Source organism: Megascapheus bottae, unplaced genomic scaffold, assembly GCF_031878675.1.
Source record: "Megascapheus bottae isolate mThoBot1 unplaced genomic scaffold, mThoBot2.hap1 HAP1_SCAFFOLD_45, whole genome shotgun sequence".
NCBI classification, from domain to species: domain Eukaryota; kingdom Metazoa; phylum Chordata; class Mammalia; order Rodentia; family Geomyidae; genus Megascapheus; species Megascapheus bottae.
Genome location: NW_028327483.1, coordinates 634,583 through 662,531, shown reverse-complemented (window position 1 = coordinate 662,531; position 27,949 = coordinate 634,583). Strand labels below are relative to the sequence as shown.

Here is a 27,949-nt window from a genome sequence, read left to right as displayed (position 1 = left end):
CTCTTCAGCTAAAGGCTAGTTCTCTACCACCTTGAGTCACCAGACAAGTTTTAATTTTCTAGTGGTTAATTGGAGATACAGAGCCTCAGAGAGTTTTGTGCCTACACTGGGTTTGAACCCCAGTCCTCAGATCTCAATCTCCTGAGAAGCTAAGATAACAGGTGTGAGGCACCGACACCTACCAGGATGGTTTCCTTCTTTTTATTCTTTGGCAGTTTTGGGGCTTTAACTCAGGGCCTGAATATTATCCTAGGACTTTTCCTCAAGGCTAGCGCTCTACCTTTTGGGCTACAGTACCATTTCCGACTTTTCTAGGTATGTGGTGACAAGAAATTGAACCTGGGTCTTCATACATCCTTTGTAAGAACTCTACCACAACTAGGCAAAACTGGTGGCCCTAGTATCCTTTTCATTTAACGAAAACTTTGACTTGATTATGTAATTCTTGAGGTAATTTTATACTCATTATTTAAGCATCCAAATCATTAGTTTGACAAAATTTTGAACTATGTTCCTGAAGAAGAGATTGTTTTCACAAGTTAGAGGTGATTATTGTTGTTGGATATAATATCTAGAGTAGAATGTATGTGAATTTTGGATATATGATATAGGAATCACTGGTTGAAGTTTGTATTCATAATCCAAACCTGGCACTGGTGCATTCATGTATGCTTATAATCCTAACTACTGATGATGCTGAAATGTGAGGTTATCAGTTTGAAGGCATCAATGCCAATCAAGAGCCTCATGAGAGGCTCTCCTACTCTTCAAGAATGGAAATGGAGCTTGGGCTCAAACAGTTAGAAGGCTAGCCTGCAGTAAAAGAGCTGAGTTCCAGCCACAGAATGGGAAAAAGAAATCTAATGCTAGGGAAAAATCAACCATGGAGCCAATGAGAAATGGGAAGAAGATTTAGGTGTAACCATGTGGACAGGATATGTGAGACTTTACAACACAAATGACATACCATTAGCAATAGTTCTCCACTATTTCTTATCAACAGGGTACTGTTTCCCAAACCTAAATTGATTGAAAATCTAGAGCAAGGTGCAGAACCATGGATGGGAAATGTCTCAGAAAAGAAATTTACAGGTGAGTTAACACATTTTGTATAGTGTTGGTGGAGCCACAAACCAGTAGATAAATACCTCTGGATATAATGTTCCTGGTTCCCCTGAGTTCTGATTGTGGCAGAGGATTAGGTGATCTTTTTTATCAACAAATTATGAATCAAGAATTCATATGGAGACATGTTGAATTTTGTGTGTCACTAGAGTTAGAGTTAGAAATTCTCTTTCTCTTTGTGGTAATCATTCTGAAGCAAAAAAATTAGACATAGGAATTGAGATTTCATTTACTGTATAACTAGAACAGGTATACTTTATAAAGGAATATGCCTGTGCTGGTGTTCTGTGATAAGGAAAATGGCTTAACAGTGGTGGTCAGAGACTGTGAATCGGGATCAAAAATTTAGTCTATGGTGCATGATTGAGAACATCCTGAGCTGCAATACTCTTCATCTTTCATGGTTCTGATGGTCAGAATGGCCAGAAAAGGAATTTGTACTTAGACTCTGTCCCAGATCGACAGAAATGAACTTTAAAATTTCCACAAATACATAAAGGAATTGATAGTGAGAAGTTAGTATTGAAGAGATTCATATATATCTCTTTAATCTTGGGAACCATTATGGCTTAGGTGAAAGGGAAGGGGATGGATAAAATACTCCAGTGATCTCTGAATCTAGAAAATATTCCTGTTCCTTACCTAATGGTTGAGAAAGAAAGCAGCACAATTTATATATTTCAAGAAAATAAAAGCAACAGTCTAAAGCTGAGTGTAGTAGCTCACACCTGTAATCCTAGCTACTCAGGAGGCTGAGATCTGTAGATCAGGGTTCAAAGCCAGTCTGGGCACAAAAGGATCTGAGACTCTAATATCCAATTAACCTCTGGAGAATGTGAAATGGGGCTTTGTTCTACAGTAGTGTGAGAAGTGGGGCTTGGCTCAAGGGTAGGGCAGTAGCCTTGACCTGAAGAGCTCAGGGAGAGTGTGCAGGCTGAATTCCAGCCCCGTGACCCCCTCAACAAAAAGGAACAGCTTATGTCCCTATGAAAAATCAAAACAATATTTGAAAAGCACAAACCTAATGGTAGTATAGAGAGATGGTAAGTACTCAGCCAATACATAGTAGAATTATTTGAGTAAAGGTTTCTTTCTCATATAAAAAGACTAAACATAGAACTCCCCTATGACCCAGCAATTCCACTACTTGGCATTTACCCAATCATCCAGAAACAAGGACATACTATGTCCACCAGCACAACAATGTTCATTGCAGCATTATTCACCATAGCAAAGATATGGAACCAACCTAGATGTCCCTCAGTTGATGAGTGGATGAACAAGATGTGGTATTTGTACACAATGGAATTCTATGCTGCTGTCAGAAAGAATGACATTGCCCCATTTGTTAGGAAATGGAAAGACTTAGAAAAAAACATATTAAGTGAAGTAAGCCAAACTCAAAGGAACTTAGGCTCAATGGTTTCCCTCATTTGTCATAATCAGTAGAAACCCTGGGCTCTCCTAGCAGAGATTTGCAATAGAGCAAAACCTTGATACAAAAAGCCATATAGTAGGATGCTGAATGAAAGGATTTCTAGGATATAGAAACATAAGCCATATAATGAATGATTGTTGTTCTTAAGGTACTATGTTATCTCTCATCTCTTTTGCTGTCCCTTGGTTATCTCATATTGTTACAGTATCTCACTTTGTTATCTGATATATTGGATATATTTTTATTTGGTTATTTGAAATTGGATAGGAAACGGGGGAAAGCAAAATGAGCGCTGGGGGTGGGGGGAGGGAAATGGGTACCAAGACATGTGAAAGTGTATCAATATATGTGAATTAATGCACCATCTATCTGGCAAATATCATGTAACCTGTCTATTAATTACAATAAAAATTATATGACAAAAAATATAAAAAACAGAAAAACATTATTTTCCACTGTAAAATACCAATATTAGTTAATATGTCATGGAGAAAATATATGTATTTCCCGTAAGTCAATTGCTACTTTGATATTTTCAAATACTAACAATTAGGATGGGAGAAACTTTCTTTACCTTGACCTGCCATGCTAACTCATGCCTATAATCCTAGCTACTCAGGCTGAGATCTGAGGATCGTGGTTCAAAGCTAGCCTGGGCACTAAAGACCCTGAGACTCTTATCTCCCAATTAACCACTAGAAATCCAGACATGGCACTGTGGATCTAGGGGTAGCAAGGAAGCCTGCAACTGAAAAGTCAAGGGACAGTGCCCAGGCCCAGACTTCAATCCCCACGAGAAACCAAAAAAATAGACAAAAAAGAAACAAAGAAAATGTCTTTACATTAAAAATATTTGAATCTTATTTATGCTTTTGTCTTTTTTTCCCACTGAAACCTATTAAAGCTGTTGAAGAAATGGAAGACATAATCAAGTTCAGCCAGAAAAATTCAGTTGAATGTCTATGTAAAGTAGCAGTGGAAGAAAGAGGGAGGTTAGTAAGAACTTATCATTGGATTTCAAAACATAAGGCAGAGGTGGTTAGGAAAAATCAATGTTCCTTCGGGGTGGAGACAGAAGAATTCAGTGAGTGTCAGAACATGCTTCTTTATAGTAAGCCTGATGACATACATGCTGCAGATAAACCAGTTTTGTCTCCTGTAGTTGAAGAATCCTTTAGCTATTCACAGCATTTTAGTCAAAAATTTGAGAGTCCTAATGAGCTGCAGTATTTTGAATATGGTAAAGAAGGGAAGGTATTAAAATCAGAGAGCATATTTTTAAGCATAATTTGTTTTTTATGGGAGAGTCTGACAATAACAATAACAAGTACAGGAAGACTGAAAATTCACAGGGAACTCACTATATCCAAGCAGTAGTTCAGACAGGGAAGAAAACACCTGAATGTTCCCTATGTGGAACACCAGATACCCAGAAATCAGCTCTTAGAAGCCATTGGAGATTTCCTACAAAAGAGAAGCCATATGAGTGCAACAAATGTGGAAAGTCTTTCACCCAGAAGAGAGGCCTTAATAATCATCAGAGAACATACACAGGAGAGAAACCTTATGGATGCAAAGAATGTGGAAAGTCCTTCACCAGGGAGGCAAAGCTTTCTAGGAATCAGAGAATAAACATAGAAGAGAAATATTATTCAGGCAACATGTGTGGAGAGTCTTTCACTTCAAAAGATCGCCTTACTACCCATCAGAGAATACACACAGGAGAGAAACCTTATACTTGTAAAACATGTGCAAAGTCTTTCACCCAGAAGAATCACCGTACTACTCATCACAGAGTACATTCAGGGGAGAAACCATACACATGTGACATGTGTCGAAATTATTTCACCCAGAAAAAAAACAAACCTTACTACCCATCACAGAGTACATACAGGGGAGAAACTATAAATGTACCATGCGTGGAAAATTTTTCAGCGACAAGTCAGGCTTTACTGTTCAACAGAACAGACACATAGGAGAGAAACCTTATACATGTAACATGTGTGGAAAGTCTTTCACCCTGAAGAAAAACCTTACTAGACATCACAGAATATACACAGGGGAGAAATCTTATACATGTAACAAGTGTGGAAAATCTTTCACACGGAAGGAAAGCCTTAATAACCATCACAGAGTACACACAGGGGAGAAACCTTATACATGTGTCATGTGTGGTAAGTCTTTCAGTGACAAGTCAAGCTTTATTGTTCATCAGAAAAGACACACAGGAGAGAATCCTCATGGATGTATTGAATGCGGAACGTCATTCGCCCGGAATACAAACCTTGCTAATCATCAGAGAACCCACACAGGAGAGCAAACTCATGGATGTAATAAATATGGAAAGTCATTATGCCCGAAGACAAACCTTACTAAGCATCAGAAGCACACATAAGAGAGAAACCTTATGAATGTAACAGTTGTGGAAAGGATTTCAAAATGAAGTCCTACCTTACTTTGCATCAGAGAACACAGTCAGGAGATAAGCCTCATGAATGTAAGAGGTCTGGAAAGTCTTTTTCCCAAAAGAAACAATTTAATGTCCATCAGAGAATACACACAGGATAGAAAACTTATACATGTAACATGTGTGGAAAAGCTTTCAGCCAGAAGGCAGGCCTTATTATATATCAGAGAAGACATACAGGACAGAAACCATACGAATGTCTCTAATATTCAAAGTCTTCACATAGAAACTACATCGAAGCAACCGTAAAAGAAATGTTACTGATGAAAAACCTCATGAATATAAGAAAATATTTGAAGGCTTTATCGTAGAAGAAAACTCAGTGTGCATCACAGTACCCACACAGACAAGAGGCTTATAAATGTAGCAAATGTGCAGTCCTTCACTCATAAGTCACAGCTCAGGGTTCCTCACTGAACACCATATGAGAAAAATCCTATGAATAGAACAAATGTGCAAAGTATTTTTCCCTTGTTTGTTTGTTTTTACTTTTTTATATATTTTTATTCTAATTAATAAAAGGGTTACATGATATTTGCCAGATAGAAGATGCATTAATTCACATACATTGATACCCTTTCACATGTCTTGGTACCCATTAACCTCCCCCCACCCACAACCCACTCCCCATATTGGTTTTCTCCCCTTCCCTATCAGGTTTCAGTTAACCAAATACAAATAAATTATTTGTCGGCTTGATTTTCTGTCAGTTAATTGGAGATAAGAGTCTCCCAGACTTTTTTGTGCTGGGGCTGGCTTTGAATCACAGTCCTCAGATTGCAGCCTGCTGAGTAGCTTGGCATGAGCCACCGGCAACTGGCAAGTTTTTTCAAGAAGTCTTACCTGAGTTTGCATCAGTAAACACACAGGAGAGAAATTGTATGAATGGAACATCTATGGAATGTCCTTTACCAACAATTCATGGCACTGTACTTACAAAACAAAGTAGAGACAAATATCATTTCTATAACAGTGGAGGAAAATCTTTCATCTGGAGGGCACACCTCAGTGTTTATCACAGAAGTGATTCATATAGAAGAAAAGTAGCAAACAGAACAAATGTTCAATGACTTATTCAAGAACAAAGAAAGCATCGATTTCTTCACTACTCTCCTAACATCTCCTACATATATGTGGTCCATTAATTGAAGATAAGAGTCTCTTTGTTTTTAGTGCCAAGGATGTCTGTGAACCTCAATCCTCAGATGTCAGCCTCCTGAGTAGCTAGGAAAACAGGCATGAATCACCATGCCCAGCTTGTCTTAACACCTTTTATCCCCTTGTTATTTCCTGAAACACTGAACATGGAAAGACACACAGTTGGGGATACATTTTCTATGTGTGTTGGTACAAGTCTTGGCAGCTTGAACTCTGACCTTAGGCACTGTTCTTCAGCATTTTTGCTTGAGGTTAATGCTCTACCAATTGAGCCACAGCTTCATTCTTGTTCTTTGATGGGTAAATAAGGATAAGAGTCTTAATAATTTCGAAGAGTAATCCCAAAATGGCTTTTAGTTTTTCTTTTGATGGAATTAATCACTGGTGAGTCATTGTGACTGTTTACTCTTGCCCATTCTATTTTTTTGTTACACTAAAGCACCATTGTGGATATTGTGAGGAGCCTGTGTTTTCTCCATGTTCTGAAGGTTGAAATAAAGTTCTCAGGAGGATGAATATCTCTCTGCCATGGCTACTCTCCCTTTCTCTATCTCTCTGAAAACAGCTATACCAAAACACAATTAAGACAGAGCTTTGTTCATCTTAATTCTGGTAGTAATGGAAAAAATGAACTAAAGGTAGTTAGAAGATGATTAGATGGAGCCAGTTGTGATGTTTCATGCCAATATTACTGTCTACTGAGGAGGATGAAATCTGAGGATCAAGGTTAAAAGCCAGTGGAACCAAAGGACCTGAGACTCTTATCTCCAATTAATCTGTAGAAAAAGGGATATGGGGTTTGGCTCCAGGGTAGAGCAATAGTCTGTAGGTGAAGAGCTCAGGGACAATGCTCAGTCCCAGAAGTAGGGTAGTAGCCTCAAGTTGAAGAGCAAAGGGACAGGGTTGATGCTAAGTTTAAGTCCCATAATCCACCAAAAAAAGAAGATAGTTATATGGCTAGAGAAATCCAAGGGATGAGAGATACAAAGGTAGGAAGATGCTAGACATTTGGTAAGGTAGAATTCAGGAAAAAAGTAATCCTTGGTGTGTCTCTGGGTGTCTCCTTGTGTATGTCTCTCTGGGTCTGTCTCCCATGAGACCACTCACATTGTTGCAGTGTGCCCCTACCCTTCCATGTGTCTGCTTTTTGTAGTTTTTTTGTCAGTCTTGGGGCTTGAACTCTGGGCCTGACCACTGTCCAGGCTAGAATATTACCACTTGAGCTACAGCAGCACTTCCAGCTTTTTTCTGTGTTTGGGGTACCAAGGAATGAAACCTGCATCTTTGTTCATGGTAGGGAAAGCACTCTATCACTAAGCCTAACTCCCAGCCCCTAAGTCAACAATTACAGAATATGTGCCTAGTATTTCTACTATAAAGGTAATATTTCTCCAATAAACATTACATTTATTGTGTGTTTCACAATAAATGACACAAGGTGTTTTCGGTGGGGATGACTCCATCCCTATCTATCCCCACCTCTCATCATTCTGTCAGTTCCTACTGACAGAAAATGAAGTACCAACTATACCAACTATATGGGAAAATAGTCTTGTTTAGTATATAAATGTATATAAACTTTGTTGGTCATCAAAAAATAAAAGGATAGAGCCAATGAAAGACTTTTATTTTTTTGGTTATGTGGTACTGAGGAATTGAACCAAAGGCCGCCACTATTATTCATAGGTACACACAAGGCTCCTTACACCTAAGCCACGGGCCCAGCATTCATAACCAGGTAAATCATCCACCTGTGGGGAGTTAGCTCCCCTTTCCCTGAGGTCACATCCTGGATTGCCTAAGTCACACCTCCTTATAAACATGGGAGAATCCCAGATGCTGAGTTCACATTTGCATCTGATAGAGCCACTCCTCCCCCCATCCTCTTCCTACATCAACCCCAATCCCACCTAAAGCTACTCCCTTTTTCCCTTCCCTCCCTTCTCTCTTCCCTTCTTTCCCCAAACCTCTATCTCATGTGGGCTGGCAGCATGCTCTCCCAATAAGTGTTTTTCTGCCTGAATCCTGTGGTGGTTTCCTTTTTGCTGAACCTTCATAATGGTGCTGAAACCCGGGAGGGAACAGAGTCAGGAGCTGCTGGATCCTCTCCTCTTCACTTTCCCAGGGATAATCATCTTCTTGACTACTCCTTCTCAGACCAAACTGCTCCAAACCTACACTGGATTTCTTGCCATTACCACTGCTGGCCTTGAAATGTCTAACACTTACATTAGTTAATTGAAGATTAGACTATTGTGGACTTTCCTGCTGTGGCTGGCTTTGAACCACAATCCTCAGATATCAGATCTTATGTAATAACCCAATGTTCACATGAGATTCTTCTCTTATAAAACCACAAAAAGAGCCACGGTGGCTAACACTTGTAATCCTAGCTATTCAGGAGGCTAAGGTCTGAAGATCAAAGTTCAAAGCCAGCTCAGGCACAAAATGACTTGAGCCTCTTATCGTCAACTAACCTGTAGAAAACAGGAGAGGAGATTTGGCTCAAGGAGAGGACAATATCATTGAACTGAAGGGCTCAGGGACAGTGCTCAGGTCCAGAGTTCAAGCCCCATGATCCACAAAAAAAAAACCCAAAAACAAAAGACCAAAAAAAAAACCCCTTCAGCTATGAGTCAAGATCTAAGTACCAGTTCATTAATTTAAAATAAAAGAAGACTTGGAAATTAAGCTTTATCTCTGATTGTACTACCTACACACTGTGATGTAAAAACTCTTGGAAGATGATCATGCCCTGAGATCAAGCTCCAGCATAAGAACGAAAACACAAGAAAAGAAAATAAATGTTCTAGGTTCTTTTATTATAATCCTAGCTACTCAGGAAGCTGAGAGATAAGGATCACCATTCAAAGCCAGCCAAAGGAAGAAATTCCCGAGGGAGTTGGGTGGAAGATGGCGGCGGTTCAGTTGGAGTCTTTCTGAACTCTCCCCAAAATACGTTTGGGTAGCGTAGGGGACAGTGCATACCTCAAACCGAGCCTAAGTAAGCTTTAGCGACACACAGATCTCAGTCACAGAAGAAAAAGGCAGAAATCCAGCACAAAGAAGACAGCCGGGACTGGTTCCTGCTGCTGGGAGCAGCCGTGGAGACAAAGCAGCTCTTCTGTATCTGAGCAGCAGCACTTCTTGGCACTGTAACCCGCCAGTTGCAGACAGAGCCACACAGAGCCTGCGGGAGCCCAGAGCCGACACCTGGCTGTGCACGGACCTGCCAGCTTCACGGAACCAGAGAATCCAGCAATTTGTGAGTACCACCGAGGAGAAGTTTTCACTTCTACTCGCGGATCGGCATTGGGAGGAAGCCCCTCCCCCACAAGCTGAGCGCAGCTCCATCTTGACTACTGGGAACGACCCAGGCCAAAGCAATTGGAACCTGAGAGGTGGTGCTGGCAGCGCCATCTTTCTTACTGGCAAAGGATTTCCCAGAGATCCCTTAGCCGGAAATCCGGCCCCAGAGCTGCTGAAGTCCATCTCCCAGGCCAGCCACAAGCCTGGTAAACAAAACCCGCCCACCAATCTTTCAGCTTCCTTTTCCCAAACAAACAATAGGATCAAAAAACCTCATAGCCAGATCACAAGAGAAAAAGAATTTCTGAACTGTTTGGATCCCAAATTTAATGGAGACACAAGTTTCCTATCCTGCCATCCTGCCCTGATCCCACTCCCCCCCAAAAAAATATCCTGAAGAATACTTTTTTTTGTTGTTCTTTTTCTTTGTTTGGGTTTTTTTTCTTTTTTTTCTTCCACCCCATCTTTCAGTTGCATTTATAGGTTTTCTTATTTTATCTTTACCATCCTACCTACACTTTTTTTTCTTCTCTTTTCCCTCCCACATCCCTCTGTCACTGTGGTCATTCCTGGAAACATAGTGACATCTCTGGGTACAGTCAGAATACAAATGATATCTATGTTGACACAGTCACCTGCTTTTTAATCTCCTGGTCTAAATCCTAGTATTTCTTAAGTAAGAGCTCACAATAGTTAGGAACCTACCCCCACCATTTTCATTCTTTCTTTCTTTCTTTTTTTTGATTTTTTGTTGTTGTTCTTTTTGCTTTTTTTCTTTTCATTTTTATTGCTCTGTTTTTTGTTTTGTATGTTTTTTTTCGTTGTTCTTGTTTTGTGCTTGTTGTCATCTTACTTTCTTGTTTTTCCTTATTTTTAAAATTTTCCATCATTGAAATCTCCTATATCTACCTCCCTCTTTTCTTGATATATTCTTCTAATTACTCTTCTTACTTTCATAAGTTTTAGCTAATACTTTCCAAACTTTGTACTCAAATACGCTACCTGCTAAACAACTTAGGTCAGATATCCTTACGCTATACCTATTCTTCATTACTATAATAATCTTACACTCCTACGTTATTCCTCTTGTACCTCCCCTGATCTCTCTCATACTTTTTTTGATCTCTGGTCCTCTGATCATATTTCAACCCGTATAATGCATGGATCTATACTTGATGGCTGTTGAGCAATATTGTATATCTAGGTGTTCAATGATACTCTATGTCCACAGGGACTTAAATACAATAGAGATTGGAGTGAGAGGCTTAATGTTTGGTCATAAATCGGTGACCAGTGGTTGTATTAGTCTGGTCTGCAAGTGTACAAAAACAGTGGTAATACCAATCAAAAATTGTGAACATCTAGTATCTGCCAGCTAATGAGGTCGAGGTTGGTTATATCTGAAAAACTATAACTGTGTTAAGTATTAATCATGCTCCCATTTTCAAATGGGCAGAACAAGAAACTCAAGAAAAATGTCAAATCAAGGAATAACATCCCCCACCCAATATAAACAGACAATGGTACAGTCACTGGCAAACCTAGAGGAGAGTCTTCCAAGTGCTATACAAATGCAATTGATAAACATCTTTAATGAAAAATGTGAAAATATAAAGAAAGAGATAAGGGAGGAAGCCATAGCAAAACAAGAGGAAACCATTAACAAGGTGATAAGTGAAAAAGGAGAAGCCATAAAGGAGGCCATAATGAAGGTTTTTCAAAGAAAAATGGATGAATTCATAGAAACCACAAACAAAAAGGTGACCGAACTCCAGCAAATGTCGAAAGAGAATAAAGCTACTGAGCTAACCACTCAAAAGGAAATAAAGGGGCTAAAGAAATCCTTACATGATCTAAAAGAAGAGATGCAAGGCATCAAAAATGAGCAATTAGAAGCAAGGGAGACAAAGAATAAAGTAGATAGCTTTGATAGCAGGTTAGACAATGCAGAAGAGAGAATTTCGGGGGCTGAAGATAATTTAGTTGTTTTAGAGAAAGAAAGAAAATGAGTCAATCAAAATCTAGGAAATATGACAGAGCGCTTTAGGAGGTCCAAGATACAATTAGGAAGCCTAATTTAAGGCTAATTGGTATTGAGGAGGGTCTGGAGAAAGAGGTCAATGGTATTGGAAATATGCTTCAGGGAATCATCTCAGAGAATTTCCCAAATATCGAGAAGGGCAGGCCCATCCAGATACAAGAAGCTTTTAGAACCCCAAACAGACCTGATCAGAAAAGAACATCCCACCGCCACATTGTAATCCGAACTGCATCAGTAGAGACGAAAGAAAGGATCCTAAAGGCAGCCAGGGAGAAGGGATCAATAACCTATAAAGGCAAACCAATCAGAATAACCCCAGATTTCTCAGCAGAGACCATGCAAGCAAGAAGTGTCTGGAAGCATATATGCCATGCCCTCATGTCAAATAACTACCAACCAAGAATACTGTAGCCAGCTAAGCTCTCATTCATAACTGAGGGAACAATAAAAACATTCCATTCCAGGGAAATGCTGCAACAATATGTAGCAACAAAACCAACACTACAGAGAATTCTCAAAGATGTTCTATACATAGAAAACCAAAATAACTGCAATATACGAAAAGAAATGGCACCTAAACAGCATACCACCTAAGGACCACAAGAACTGTCAAGACACAGGCCCTAATAAAAGCTTTTAAAATAGTAGGAACTAATAAATATCTCTCAATCCTAACTCTCAATATCAATGGACTTAAGTCCCCAATTAAATGACATAGAATGTCTAGTTGAATCAAAAAGCAAGATCCATCATTCTTCTGTCTTCAAGAGACACATCTTACCCAAAAAAACAATCATCTTTTGAAAATGAGAGGTTGGAATAAACTCTATCAAGCTAACGGCCCCTATAAACAGGCTGGAGTTGCCATCCTCATATCAGATAAAATAGACTTCAAACTAAAGTTAGTGAGAAAAGACAAAGAAGGTTACTACATACTACTAAAGGGATCTTTCCTCCAGGAAGACATAACGATCTTAAATATCTACACACCCAATTCCAGAGCACCAAACTTCATCAAGCAAACTTTACGTTCACTGAAACCATACATATATCAAAACACGGTGATTGTTGTTGACTTTAACACACCACTCTCACCTATGGACAGATCAACAAGGCAAAAACTCAACAGAGAACCCTTAGAATTGAACAAGTATATAGACCAACTAGATCTAACAGACATTTGCAGAATATTCCACCGAACAACAACACAATATACATGTTTTTTCAGCAGCATATGGAACATTTTCCAAAATAGACTCCATTTTAGGCCATAAAACAAGCCTGCACAGATTCAGAAACACTGAAATTATTCCCTGCACACTCTCAGACCACAAAGGCATCAAATTGGAACTGAACACACATCTCCACCAACGAAAACCCTGTAACTCCTGGAGATTAAACAACACATTGTTGAATCACCAATGGGTCATCGAAGAGATCAGAACAGAAATCCAACAGTTTATGAAATTTAACAATAAGGAGCACACAAAATACCAGCTCCTTTGGGACACAGCAAAGGCAGTACTCAGAGGAAAATTTATAGCTCTGAGTGCCTACAAAAACAAGTTGGAAAAATCGCAAACCAACAAGTTAATGTTTCACCTTAAGCTCCTGGAAAAAGAGCAACAAACCAACCCAAATCCCAGTATAAGAAAGCAAATTATTGAAATCAAACAAGAATTAAATGACTTGGAATCCAGAAAAACTATAGAAAGAATCAACAAAACAAGGAGTTGGTTCTTTGAAAGAATTAACAAAATTGACAAACCCTTAGCAAACCTTACCAAAAAAAGAAGTGAGCCTACCGAAATAAACAAAATCGCAGACAAAAATGGTAATATCACAACAGAAATTACCAAGATCCACAGTATCATGAGGGAATACCTCTCAAACCTTTACGCCAACAAATTTGAGAATCTAGAAGAAATGGATGAATTCCTAGCCAATATTAAAATATCCACACTGAACCAAGAAGAACTGACCCAACTAAACAGGCCTATTTCAAGCACTGAAATAGAAATGGCAATAAGAGACTTTCCACCTAAGAAAAGTCCAGGGCCAGATGGATTCACTGCTGAATTCTATAAGGTCTTCAAAGCAGAACTCACACCAATACTCCTCAAGCTCTTCAACGAAATTGAAAATGAAGGTTCTTTACCAAACTCATTCTATGAAGCCAGTATAACCCTCATCCCCAAAGCAAACAGAGATTCATCAAAGAAAGAGAACTATAGACCTATTTCTTTGATGAATATCGATGCAAAACTTCTCAACAAATTACTGGCCAATCTTCTACAACAACTCATCAAAAAAATTATACACTATGATCCAACTGGATTCATCACGGGGAGGCAAAGCTGGTTCAACATAGACAAATCAATTAATATAATTCAACACATCAACAGGAGCAAGGACAAAAATCACATGATTGTCTCAATACATGCGGAAAAGGCATTTGACAAGATCCAACACCCCTTTATGTTAAAAGCTCTGGAGAAACTAGGAATCCAAGGAACCTTCCTCAATATAATAAAGGCTGTGTATGACAAACTCACAGCTAGTATTATACTTAATGGCGAAAAGATAAAGCCATTCCCTGTAAAATCAGGAATGAAACAAGGATGCCCACTCTCTCCACTCCTCTTTAACATAATATTAGAATTCCTAGCCAATGCAGAAAGGCAAGAAGCAAGCATAAAGGGAATCCAAGTAGGGAAAGAGGAAATAAAACTATCCCTCTTTGCAGATGACATAATTTTGTATTTAAAGAATCCTGTAGACTCTACTCCTAAGCTCCTCGAGCTGATTCAAAACTTTGGAAGGATAGCAGGCTATAAAATTAACCCTCAAAAATCAACTGCCTTCTTTTACGCCAACAGTGAGAGTAACGAGGCAACAATCAGGAAGAGCAATGAAATAGAACTGAGGACCCAGATATTAAACCACAGACCTATGGCCACCTAATCTTTGACAAGGGAGCCAAAAAAATAGAATGGAAGAAAGACAGCCTCTTCAACAAGTTGTGCTGGCAGAACTGGTTAAGTACCTGCAGAAAACTAAAGTTGGATCCTTCTTTGTCACCCTGCACTATAATTAACTGCAAATGGATCAAAGACCTCGAGGTAAGAGCTGACACAATGAAAACTTTATAGAAGATACACTAGGCCCCCTTGGCACAGGTCAAGACTTTCTTAATAAGGACCAAGAATCACAACAAATCAGAGAAAGGCTGGATAAGTGGGACTACATTAAACTGGAGTGCTTTTGTAATGGCAAAGGACATAGCTAGTAAATTAGTTAGGAAGCCTACAGAGTGGGAGAAGATCTTCACCAACCATACAACGGACAAAGGCCTCATATCTAAAATATATCAACAACTCAAAAAATTGAATCACTCCAAAACTAACCTCCAAAGTAACAACCATCCCATTAAAAAATGGGCCAAAGACTTAAAGAGAGTCTTCTCTGAAGAAGAAACAAAATTGGCCTATAGACTCATGAAGAAATGCTCAACATCTCTGGTCATAAAAGAAATGCAAATCAAAACAACTCTAAGATTCCACCTCACTCCAGTTAGAATGGCCAGGATCAGGAAAACTAATAACAATAGATGCTGGAGGGGATGTGGCCAGGAGGGATCACTACTACACTGTTGGTGGGAGTTCAAACTCGTTCAACCACTATGGAAAGCAGTATGGCAGTCCTCAAAAGGCTAAACATAGAGCTTCCCTATGACCCAGCAATTCCACTACTTGGCATTTACCCAACCATCCAGAAACAAGGACATACTCAGTCCACTAGCAGATCAATGTTCATTGCAGCATTATTCACCATAGCAAAGATATGGAACCAACCTAGATGTCCCTCAGTTCATGAATGGATCCACAAGATGTGGTATTTGTACACAATGGAATTCTATGCTGCTGTCAGAAAAAATGGCATTGCCCCATTTGTTATGAAATGGAAAGACTTAGAACAAATCATATTAAGTGAAGTAAGCCAGACTCAAAGGATCTTAGGCTCAATGGTTTCCCTCATTCATCATAACCTGTAGAAACCTGGGGCCCTACTAGCAGAGATTTGCAATAGAGCAAAAACTTGATATATAAGTCCATATAGTATGAAGCTAATTGAAAGGACCTCTAGGATATTGAAACAAAAGCCATATAATGAATGATTGCTGTCCTTAATGTGCTATGTTATATCATCTCTTTTGCTGTTCCTTTGTTATCTCATATTGACATAATTTCTCACTTTGTTATCTGATATATTAGATACATTTGTATTTGGTTACTTGAAATTGGACGGGGAAGGGGGGGAAAACCAAGAGGGGGTTGGGGGGAGGGTAATGGTACCAAGACATGTGGACGGGTATCATTGTATTTGAATTAATGCACCTTCTAACTGGCAAATATCCTGTTACCCTTTTATTAAATACAATAAAAAATAAATTGAAAAAAGGAAGAAATTCCCTGTGAGAAACATACATCCAATTACCACTCAAAATCCAGAAGTTGTACTGTCCCTCAAAGTGTTAGACTGCTAGGTTTGTACAAAACAAAACAAAACAAAAAAAACCAGGAACAGTACAATAAATGAAAAGGAAGGTGAAAGAGAGAGGGCTCCATTAAAGAATTTTGAAACATGGCTCCCATGTGGAATCTTACCTGCTCAGGCCACTGAGATTGAGTATCAAGGTTCAAAGCCAGCCTTGGCAGAAAAGTCCATGAGGCATGTTTTAGTGGATAGCAGTGTTGGTCTTGAACTTGTTGTGTTTGGCTCATGACTAGAGCTCTACTGCTTCCTGGATCTTGGTGCTTAATGGGAGATAAGTGTCTCATGGACTTTTCCTATCCAGGCTGGCTTCCAACTGATTTTAGGATACTTTGTAGTACCCTTGGTTTCTCATGGGATCCTTGTCTCCTATTAACCACTGGAAAAGAAAAAAAGTAACAGAACTTGAGATGTGGCTTAAATAGCCAGAACTGCTAGCCTGGAATTTAATCAAAGAAAGCCTCAGGGAGAGACACCAAGCTGAGTTCAATCCTAAGTATTAGCACACAAATGAAAAATAAAGACTGCAAAGTTGAATTTTACCTCCAATTGTAAATCCTGTTAGCTCTGAGAAAAAAGTAAAATAATCCCCTAATGAACAGTGACCAGGCCCATAGTTCAAGACTTAGCAAAAGAACCAAAAGACCCAAAGCCAGGAGTAGACCTGTGACCCAAATTGTACAACCTGACTGCTATTTTCAGCTGAAGGCCTCAAACACACAAAAACAAATACACACACTGGGAGTGAGTGGCCATGCTCTAAGCCAAAAGACCTGAATTAAAAATTAAATAAAATGTGAGGAAGTGGTGCTGTGGCTCAAGGTGGTAGACTTGAGCTTCATAGCTCAAGGACAGTGCCCAGGGAAAGAGTTCAAGCCACACAACTGACAATAATAATAATAAGTTTAAAATAAATGAAATGTGAAAGGAGAGGAACCAATTAAAGGAATTTAAACCTCACACCTGTGATCCTACCTTCTTAGACTGCTGAAATCTGAGGGTCATGATTTGAAGCCAGACTGGACAGGAGAGTCCATGAGCCCTGTTTTAGTGATCAGGAGTGGTGGGCTTGAACTTGCTCTGTTTGGCTCATGACTAGAGCTATACTACTTTCTGCTTCCTAGTGGTTAATTAGAGGTACGAATCTTATGAACTCTCCTGCCCAGGATGGCTTCCAACTACGATCCTTAGATTTCAGTCCTCTATGTAGAGCCCTTCTCTTCCCAGGGAACTCTCATCTCCTATGAGCAACCATAATGAATAAATAAATAAATCATAGAAGGAGGGAGAGGTGGAGGAGGAGGCTCAATGACAGACTGGGAAGGAAGGTCCATGAGACTTGTTTTAGTGTGTACCAGTGGTAGGCTTGAACTCCTGGTGTTTTACTCAGGGGTAGAGCTCTACTACTTCCTGGTTCTTGGTGGTTAGAGATAAGAGTCTCTGGGATTTTCCTGCCGAACTGTCTTCAAACTGCAGGCTTACACTGCCTTTCATTTTACTATTGTTAATTGTCTCTTCCACTTTCCTTTTTATTCACATTATTACTACTACTACAACTACTACCATACTATTAGCATTATTGTATGCTGGTCCTAGGGCTTGAAATCAGGAACTTGGTGCTTTCCAGGATGTTTTTCCCTGGAGCACATCCACTTGAGACTCACTTCAACCTCTGATTTTTTTCCATTTTCTTTTTGCTTTTTTCTTTCCATACTTCCTTCTTTTTTGTGGGTCATAGGGCTTGAATTTGTCCTGGGCACTGTCTCTGAGCTCTTCAGCTCAAGACTACCACCCTACCCCTGGGCTTGGGCATTGTCCCTGAACTCTTCAACTCAAGGCTACCACCATGACCTTGAGTCAACCCCCACTACCTGTTTACTAGTGTTTAATTGGCGATAAGAGTCTCATGTTCTTGGACCAGGAGTTTGACCTAGTGGTAGAGTGCTTGCCTAGTATACATAAAGGCACAGGTTTGGTTGCCCAGTACCACGTACATAGAAAAAGCTAGATGTGATGCTGTGGCTCAAGTGGAAGAGTCCTAGCCTTGAAAAACCCAAGGACAGTGCTTAAGCCTTGAATTTAAGCCCCAGAATTAGCAAAACAATTCTCAGGTTCTTTTGTGCCCAGGCTGGCCTTGAACCTTGATCCTCAGATCTCAGTTTCCTGAGTAGCTAGGATTACAGGTGTGATCAACCATGACTGGCTTGCTTCCTTTTTTCTTGGTTGTTTACCTGACAGAACTGTCTTATGGAAAATCCTGGAATTATCCCAGGAACTGAAATCTGAGGACTGTGGTTCGAAGTTATCCCCAACGAGGAGGTCTAAGACACTTTTTTTGTTATTGCTGTCCTTGTTATTGTGACAAAGGTGATGTACAGAAGACTTACAGTTTCATTAGGAAGAAATGAGGACTTTCCCACCAGACAATGGCCTCAAAAATACACTCCCTCCTGAGTAGAGGCCATCCATTCATGGTCAGAATGACTTCTGACTCCAGGTAACCAATTGTTTACAAAAGTGTGATTCTGACTTCTTAGCAACAATAGAAGGGACAACATTCCTGGGGCAGAATGAAAAGCAAGCAGACTCCCCCAACCATGTGTGGCCCAGCTCTGTGCAGCTTGATGATAGTGCAGAAGGAGAGGGCCTTGACAAATTCTGTGTCCTTTTACTTTTCATTACTAATAGGTGAGGGCAGGGGGACTCATCCAGGATCTCCATTGTGTCTGGGAAGGAGGAGCCCCAGCTCCCTCTCTACAGAGACATGTCCTGCAGTGCAGGCACAGCAGCCTTGGCTTTCTCCAACCCCAGTGATTTCCTAGATCTGCCAATATACATGGAATCCAGGGAAATGTGGCCTTATGCAGGTGATATAGGTCTAGGGACAGCTGTCCTGATGATCCCATAAGTCCATCCCTTGGCTAGTGCAAGAGTGCTGACAAAATTTTGCCCGTGTGGCCGGGGGAGTTGAGGTGGCATGCCATGTGAATGACATGTGTTGGGTGGCACACACTGGATGCCTTCTGTTCTGCACACTATTGTCCATGCATGACGAAAGCCAGTGTTGCATTCTATCTGAATCTAAGCAAGGTCAGGGGTCTGAGAAGCCAATGAACCCAAAAAGACATGGTTGAAAAGGAACAAAGTGAAAGGGAGAGAAGGAAAGCACCAGGGGGAAAAAGTCTAGATTAAAAAACAAACCTTTCCTTTTAGATTCTAGACACTGTATACATAGCAAGGAGGGAAACAGCTTGGATTTATACTTTAGTGTGTGCAGGTGCAGTGTTACACAATGTAAATATATACATATCAGTATAAATATATGATGGGAAAAAACAAAGCAGAAATGAGTGCTGTAGCAGAGATGAGGGTTAGCAATTTCCTACCCTCATCCTCTGTAATCCTAGGTAATCAGAGGATCTCAGTTCAATGCCAGCCTGGGCAGGAAATTCTGTGAGACCGTTATCTCCAATAAACTACTAGACAAAGGAGAAGGAGGAGAAGGAGAAAAAGAAGAAGAGGAACAGTTGGAAGATCAGAAGAGAAGAGGAGAAAGGAGGAGGAAAGACAGAAGTGGCACTGTGGATCAAGGGGTAGAGCTTTGGCTTTGAGCAAAAATAAAGCTCTAAGACATTGCCCAGGACCAGAGTTCAAGTGCCCAACATAGAAGGAAAAGAAGGAACTTAACTACTATGATTCATGACAGATCATAAGTCTTATTGCTTGAATGCATCAGGGAGTGAGTGAAGGTTTAGTGGCTAGCAACTGAATGTACTCCTGGCATGTACCCTGTCTTGGGTGCCTCAGGTTGGGATGGGAGAACTCCCACTGCATCACAAAACAATAGCCATAAATTCTGTGATGTCACATCCATCTTTTCCTTGGCAATAGGTAAGTTTCAGGCACTGGTCTTGCGCTGAGGTCGACTCAGCTACGCAGAGAGGCACAAACTATGAGAGGAAATTACTGCCACTCACCGGACCATGGCTTGATGAGCTGTCCTGGTCAAATGCTAAGATCACATGTGCTGGAGCACAAGGATTCTGAGCACTGAAGACCAGAAACTACTGAAGGGATTGGAGGAATACAAGTTGATGTGGTGTCTCCATGCTGCTTTCATGTTGGAGAAGGAAGCTTGAATTCACAGAATTCCAAAAATCAGAGGCATGAGATTGATGATGAGGTAAGAACAATGTTACAGTGGAGAAGGGAGGAAATATCCCTGACAAGGAGACATTGGATCTGAGAGCAGGGGCTTCATTCATGCAATTATGTAGGAGTAGGTTGTCCAGGCAGTGGGCACAGCAAGGACTCCCACAATGGGAAGAATGTACTTGATCTGCTTCAGAGAAAGAAAGCTGCACTGACTTGCTGAACCTCATGAATCAAGGAAAGGGCTCCAATGATGAGATCAGACATGGAGATAGGTTAATGAGAAAGTTCCAGACAGATCCCCGGCCCCCACTACCATCTCCACTCCTCACCCTATTTTTGACTCCACCTCTAAGCCCCATTTCCAGCTGCACACACATCCCTCTTCCTTCCAGAATCACTGTACCCTTATTGCCATCAGCACCCCTCATCCCCACTCACGGCACCACCCTTTACTACCACTCCTGATATACCTCTTATACCTCAATTCTGGCACCAACACTAATTCCCATTTACAGCTCCATACCTCTCCCCCACTAACTGACCACAACTTCCCCACTTCTAGCCCCACCCCTCACTTCCTTTTCCAGTCCCCATTCCTCATTCCCCCCTTTCCAGGACCACTTCTTATTCCTCATCCATGGGCCCAACCCTCAACCCCATTTCTAGCTGTACCGCTCACCCCCAATTTCTAGACCTACCCCTCACCCCGCTTCTTGGATTCACCCCTCACGTCCACTCAGGGCTCCATCCCTCATACAGGCTCCCATCTACCTCTCCCTGTTTTCCAGTTTCATGCACCAGCCACCCAGTTGAGTGTTCCCTAGAGCATTTGACAGTGTCTCACACCTATATGCTTTATGTAGGTGCCACAAAATGTACAGATTATTTTAAGTTCTGCTAATACCAGAACTTGAATTCAGTGCCTGATTCCTGTGCCTTAACTTTTTATTTATTTATTTATTTTTTGTATTATTTTTATTGTATTTAATAAAAGGGTAACATGATATTTGCCAGATAGAAGGTGCATTAATTCACATACATTGATACCCTTCCACATGTCTTGGTCCCTTTACCCTCTCCCCCATCCCCCTCTTGGTTTTCCCCCCCTTCCCTGTCCAATTTCAAGTAACCAAATACAAATGTTAACTTTTATCACTCAAGGCCATTAATTTAACACTGAAGCCCTAGCTGCACTGCCAGTATTTTGGAGATTAGAGCATCTTGGGTTGTCTTTGAACTTTTTTCCTGACATCTGAAGCCTCTAGAGGAGCTGGGATGGCAGTGGTGGTCCTCTGCCTACCCGGCTAGCTAGAGTGATGAGTATGATTCACTGGCCTCCAGCCTTCAATGAGCTTAGGAGAAATGAGCTGTTTTCATCATCAGAAAGAGGCCACAACCAGAGATGTGTGCCAGGCCTCCACATCTGCCACAAAACTGTGTGGTACTATCATAGCCTTGCACTGCCACAGCCCCAGGACCCGAGATGGGTCAGTCACACAGGTGTTTCATTGGGGCATAAGATGGTGACCTGTATGTAGACCCTGGCTCCAGGTTTGAATGTCAGCTTCCCTTGTTTCCTTCTCCACATGCACCACTCCCCAGACACCCCCATTTTCTGGAGCCCATCCTTGGCAAGATTAAAGATAGAGGGATGAAAGGCCAGGAGTGTGGCCGAGTGGTAGAGTGCTTGACTTGCATGAATGAAGACCTGGGTTTGATTCCACGACACCACATACCTAGAAATATGCTGGAAGTGGTGCTGTGGCTCAAGTGATAAAATTCTAGCCTTGAGAAAGACGCCCAAGGACAGTGGTCAGGCCCAGAGTTCAAACCCCAAGACTGACAAAAAAACTACAAAAAGCAGACACATGGAAGCGTAGGGGCACACTCCAACAGTGTGAGTGGTCTCATGGGAGACAGACCCAGAGAGACATACACAAGGAGACACCCAGAGACACACCAAGGATTACTTTTTTCCTGAATACTACCTTACCAAATGTCTAGCACTTTCCTACCTCTGTATCTCTCATCCCTTGGATTTCTCTAGCCATATAACTATCTTCTTTTTTTGGTGGATTATGGGACTTGAACTTACCTTTGACCCTGTCCCTTAGCTCTTCAACTCGAGGCTACCACCCTACTTCTGGGACTGAGCATTGTTCCTGAGCTCTTCACCTACAGGCTATTATTGCTCTACGCTGGAGCCAAGACCCATATCCCTTTTTCTACAGATTAATTGGAGATGAGTCTCAGATCCTTTGGTTCCACTGGCTTTTAACCTTGATCCTCAGATTTCATCCTCCTCAGTAGACAATAATATTGGCATGAAACACCACAACTGGCTCCATCTAATCATCTAACTTCCTTTAGTTCATTTTTTCCATTCCTACCAGAATTAAGATGAAAAATCACAATCTTAATTGTGTTTTGGTATAGCTGTTTTCAGAGAGATAGAGAAAGGGAGAGTAGTCATGGCAGAGAGATAGTCAACCTCCTGAGAGCTTTATTTCAACCTTGAGAACATGGAGAAAACAAAGGCTCCTCACAATATCCACAATGGTGCTTTAGTGTAATTCACAAAAAAAAACCAGAATGGGCAAGAGTAAACAATCACAATGACTCACTAGTGATTAATTCAATCAAAAGAATAACTAAAAGTCATTTTGGGATTACTCATCCAAATTCTTACGTAAATCCTTATTTACTCACCAAAGAACCGGAATGAAGCTGTGGCTCAATTGGTAGAGCATTAACCTCAAGCAAAAATGCTGAAGAACTGTGCCTACGGTCAGAGTTCAAGCTGCCAAGACTTGTACCAACACACACAAAAAATGTATCCCCAACTGTGTGCCTTTCCATGTTCAATGAATGTTTCAGGAAATAACAAAGGGATAAAAGGTGTTAAGACAAGCTGGGCATGGTGATTCATGCTTGTTTTCCTAGCTACTCAGGAGGCTGACATCTGAGGATTGAGGTTCACAGATAGCCCTGGCACTAAAAACAGACTCTTATCTTCAATTATTGGACCACACATATGTAGGAGATGTTATGAGAGTAGTGAAGATATCAATGCTTTCTTTGTTCTTGAATAAGTCATTGAACATTTGTTCTGTTTGCTACTTTTCTTCTATATGAATCACTTCTCTGATAAACACTGAGGTGTGCCTTCCAGATGAAAGATTTTCCTCCACTGTTATAGAAATGAGATTTGTCTCTACTGTGTTTTGTAAGTTCAGAGCCATGAATTGTTGGTAAAGGACATTCCGCAGATGTTCCATTCATATAATTTCTCTCCTGTGTGTTTTCTGATGCAAACTGAGGTATGACTTCTTGAAAAAACTTGCCAGGTGCAGGTGGCTCATGCCAAGCTACTCAGCAGGCTGCAATCTGAGGACTGTGATTCAAAGCCAGCCCCAGCACAATTAACTGACAGAAAATCAAAGTTCAAGCCGAAAATAAAAAGTAAAAACAAACAAACAAGGAAAAAAATACTTTGCACATTTGTTCTATTCATAGGATTTTTCTCATGTGGTGTTCAGTGAGGAGCCCTGAGCTGTGACTTATGAGTGAAGGACTGCACATTTGCTACATTCATAAGCCTCCTGTCTGTGTGGGTACTGTGACGCACACTGAGTTTTCTTCTACGAAAAAACCTTCAAATATTTTATTACATTCGTAAGGTTTCTCATCAGTGATAATTCTTTTACGGTTGCTTCTATGTAGTTTCTATGTGAGTACTTTGCATATTAGAGACACTCATATGGTTTCTGTCCTGTATGTCTTCTCTGATGTATAATAAGGCCTGCCTTCTGGCCGAAAGCTTTTCCACACATGTTACATGTATAAGTTTTCTTTCCTGTGTGTGTTCTATGATGGACATTAAGTTGTGTCTTTTGGGTAAAAGACTTTCCAGATCTCTTACATTCATGAGGCTTATCTCCTGACTGTGTTCTCTGATGCAAAGTGAGGTAGGACATCATTTTGAAATCCTTTCCACACCTGTTACATTCAAAGATTTCTCTCCTATGTGTGTTCTCTGATGGTTAGTAAGTTTTGTCTTCCGGGAAAATGACTTTCCACATTTATAACATCCATGAGTTTGCTCTCCTGTGTGTGTTCTCTGATTATTAGAAAGGTTTGTATTCTGGGCGAATGACTTTCCGCATTCAATACATCCATGAGGATTCTCTCCTGAGTGTGTTCTCTGATGGGCAGTAAGTTCTTTTTTCATGGTGAAAGACTTTCCACACATGTTACATGTATAAGGTTTCTCTCCTGTGTGTCTTCTCTGATGAACAATAAATCTTGACTTGTCACTGAAAGACTTACCACACATGACACATAAATAAGGTTTCTCCCCTGTGTGTACTCTGTGATGGTTTGTAAGGCTTTCCTTCCTGATGAAAGACTTTCCACACTTGTTACATGTATAAGATCTCTCCCCTGTGTATATTCTGTGATGTCTAGTAAGGTTTTTCTTCAGGGTGAAAGACTTTCCACACATGTTACATGTATAAGGTTTCTCTCCTGTGTGTCTGTTCTGATGGACAGTAAGGCCTGACTTGTCGCGGAAAGACTTTCCACACATGTTACATTTATAAAGTTCCTCTCCGGTATGTACTCTGTGATGGCTAGTAATGTTTTCTTTCTGGGTGAAAGACTTTCCACACATGTTACATGTGTATGGTTTGTCCCCTGAATGTACTCTGTGATGAGTAATAAGGTGATTCTTCTGGGTGAAAGACTTTGCACATGTGTTACAAGTATAAGGTTTCTCTGATGGGTAGTAAGGCGATCTTTGGAAGTGAAAGACTCTCCACACATGTTACCTGAATAATATTTCTCTCTTATGTGTATTCTCTGATTCCTAGAAAGGTTTGCCTCCCTAGTGAAGGACTTTCCACATTCTTTGCATCCATAAGGTTTGTCTCCTGTGTGTGTTCTCTGATGATTATTAAGGCCTCTCTTCTGGGTGAAAGACTTTCCACATTTGTTGCACTCATATGGCTTCTCTTTTGTAGGAATTTTCCAATGGCTCCGAAGAGCTGATTTCTGGGTATCTGGTGTTACACATCGGGTACATTAAGGTGTTTTCTTCCCTCTCTTAACTACTGCTTGGGTCTCGTGAGTTCACTGTGAGTTTTCACAGTCTTCCTTGTGCTTGTTATTGTTATTGTCAAACTCTCCCATAAAAAACAAATTATGCTTAAAAAATATGCTCTGATTTTAATACCTTCCCTTCTTTACCATATTCAAAATACTGTAGCTCATTAGGACTCTGAAATTTTTGACTAAAATGCTGTGAATAGCTAAAGGATTCTTCAACTACAGGAGACAAAACTGGTTTATCTGCAGCATGTATGTCATCAGGCTCACTATAAAGAAGCATGTTCTGACACTCACTGAATTCTTCTGTCTCCACCCCGAAGGAACATTGATTTTTCCTAACCACCTCTGCCTTATGTTTTGAAATCCAATGATAAGTTCTTACTAACCTCACTCTTTCTTCCACTGCTACTTCACATAGACATTTGAAGTGAATTTTTCTGGCTGGACTTGATTATGTCTTCCATTTCTTGAACAGTTTTAATAGGTTACTGTGAGAAAAAAGACAAAAACATAAATAAGATTCAAATATTTTTAATGTAAAGACATTTTCTTTGTTTCTTTTTTTTCTAATTTTTTTTTTGTTTGTCGTGGGGATTGAAGTCTGGGCCTGGGCACTGTCCCTGGGCTTTTCAGTTGCAGGCTTCCTTGCTACCCCTGGATCCATAGTGCCATGTCTGGATTTCTAGTGGTTAATTGGGAGATAAGAGTCTCAGGGTCTTTAGTGACCAGGATAACTCTGAAACACGATCCTCAGATCTCAGCCTGAGTAGCTAGGATTATAGGCATGAGTTAACATGACAGGTCAAGGTAAAGACATTTTCTCCCATCCTAACTGTTAATGTTTGAAGATATAAAAATAGCAATTGACTTATGAGAAATATATATGTTTTTCCCATGACATATTAACTAATACTGATATTTTACAGTGGAAAATAATGTTTTTCTGTGTTTTCTTTTTATATGAGAAAGAAACCTTTACTCAAATAATTCTACTATGTATTGACTGAGTACTTACTATCTCTTTATACTATCCTTAGGTTCGTGTTTTTCAAATATTGTTTTGATTTTTCATAGGGACATAAGTTGTTCCTTTTTGTGGGTGGTGTCACGGGTCTGTAACTCAGCCTGCACACTGCCCCTGAGCTCTTCAGCTCAAGGCTACTGCCCTACCCTTGAGCCAAGCCCCACTTCACGCCCTACTTTAGAGCAAAGCCCCACTTCCCACTTTCTAGAGGTTAATTGGATATTAAAGTCTCAGATCCTTTTGTGCTCAGATTGGCTTTGAACCCAGATCCACAGATCTCAGCCTCCTGAGTAGCTAGGATAACAAGTGTGAGCTAGTAAACTCAGCTTTAGGCTGATGCTTTTATTTTCTTGAAATATGTATATTGTGCTGCTTTCTTTCTCAACCATTAGGTAAGGAACAGGAATATTTTCTAAGTTCAGAGACCACTGGAGTATTTTATCATCCCCTTGCCTTTCACCTAAGCCACAATGGTTCCCAAGATTCAAGGTTTATATATAAATCTCTTCAATACTAACTTCTCACTATCAATTCATTTATGTATTTGTGGGAATTTTAAAGTTCATTTCTGTCGATCTGGAACAGAGTCTAAGTCCAAATTCCTTTTCTGGCCATTTTGACCATCAGAACCATGAAAGCTGAAGAGTACTGCAGCTCAGGATGTTCTCAATCATGCACCATAGACTAAATTTTTGATCCCGATTCACAGTCTCTGACCACCACTGTTAAGCCATTTTCCTTATCACAGAACTCCAGCACTGGCATATTTCTTTATAAACTATACCTATTCTAGTTAAACAGTAAATGAAATCTCATTTTCTCTGTCTCTAGTTTTTTTGCTTCAGAATGATGACCACAAAGAGAAAGAGAATTTCTAACTCTAACTCTACTGCCACACAAAATTCAACATGTCTCCAAATGAATTCTTGATTGAGAAAAAAGATCACCTAATGTGAAGCTAATTGAAAGGACCTCCAGGATAGTGAAACAAAAGCCATATAATGAATGACTGTTGTCCTTAATGTACTATGTTGTCTCTCATCTCCTTTGCTGTCCCTTGGTTATCTCATACTGGTATAGTATCTCACTTTGTTATATGATTTATTGAATTTATTTGTATTTGGATATTTGAAAATTGATAGGGAAGGGGGGAAAACCAAGACGGGTGGGGGGTCTGGGGGGGAGGGATACGGGTACCAAGACATGTGAAAGGGTATCAATGTATGTGAATTAATGCACCTTCTATCTGGCAAATATCATGTAACCCTTTTACTAATTACAATAAAAAAAATAAAAATTAAAAAAAAAAAGATCACCTAATCCTCTGCCACACTCAGAACTCAAGGGAATCAGGAATATTATTGCTCAGTACAGCTCCAGATGTATTTACCTACTGGTTTGTGGCTCCACCAACACTATGCAGAATGTATTAACTCACCTGTAAATTTCTTTTTTTTATTGTAATTAGTAAAAGGGTTACATGATATTTACCAGATAGAAGGTGCATTAAATCACATACATTGATACCCTTTCACATGTCTTGGTACCCGTTTCCCTCCCCCCCACACC

General features: G+C 40.2%; 1 protein-coding gene across 1 annotated transcript in view; it reads right to left on the bottom strand.

The window, feature by feature from the left end:
- Nucleotides 1-27,949, bottom strand: part of LOC150039737 (uncharacterized) — an 87,541-nt gene that overhangs the window by 17,714 nt on the left and 41,878 nt on the right. The window contains 2 exon segments of the mRNA XM_090327601.1: nucleotides 24,247-24,619; nucleotides 24,788-25,025. Of these exon segments, the coding sequence (XP_090183727.1) occupies nucleotides 24,247-24,619; nucleotides 24,788-25,025 (611 nt within the window).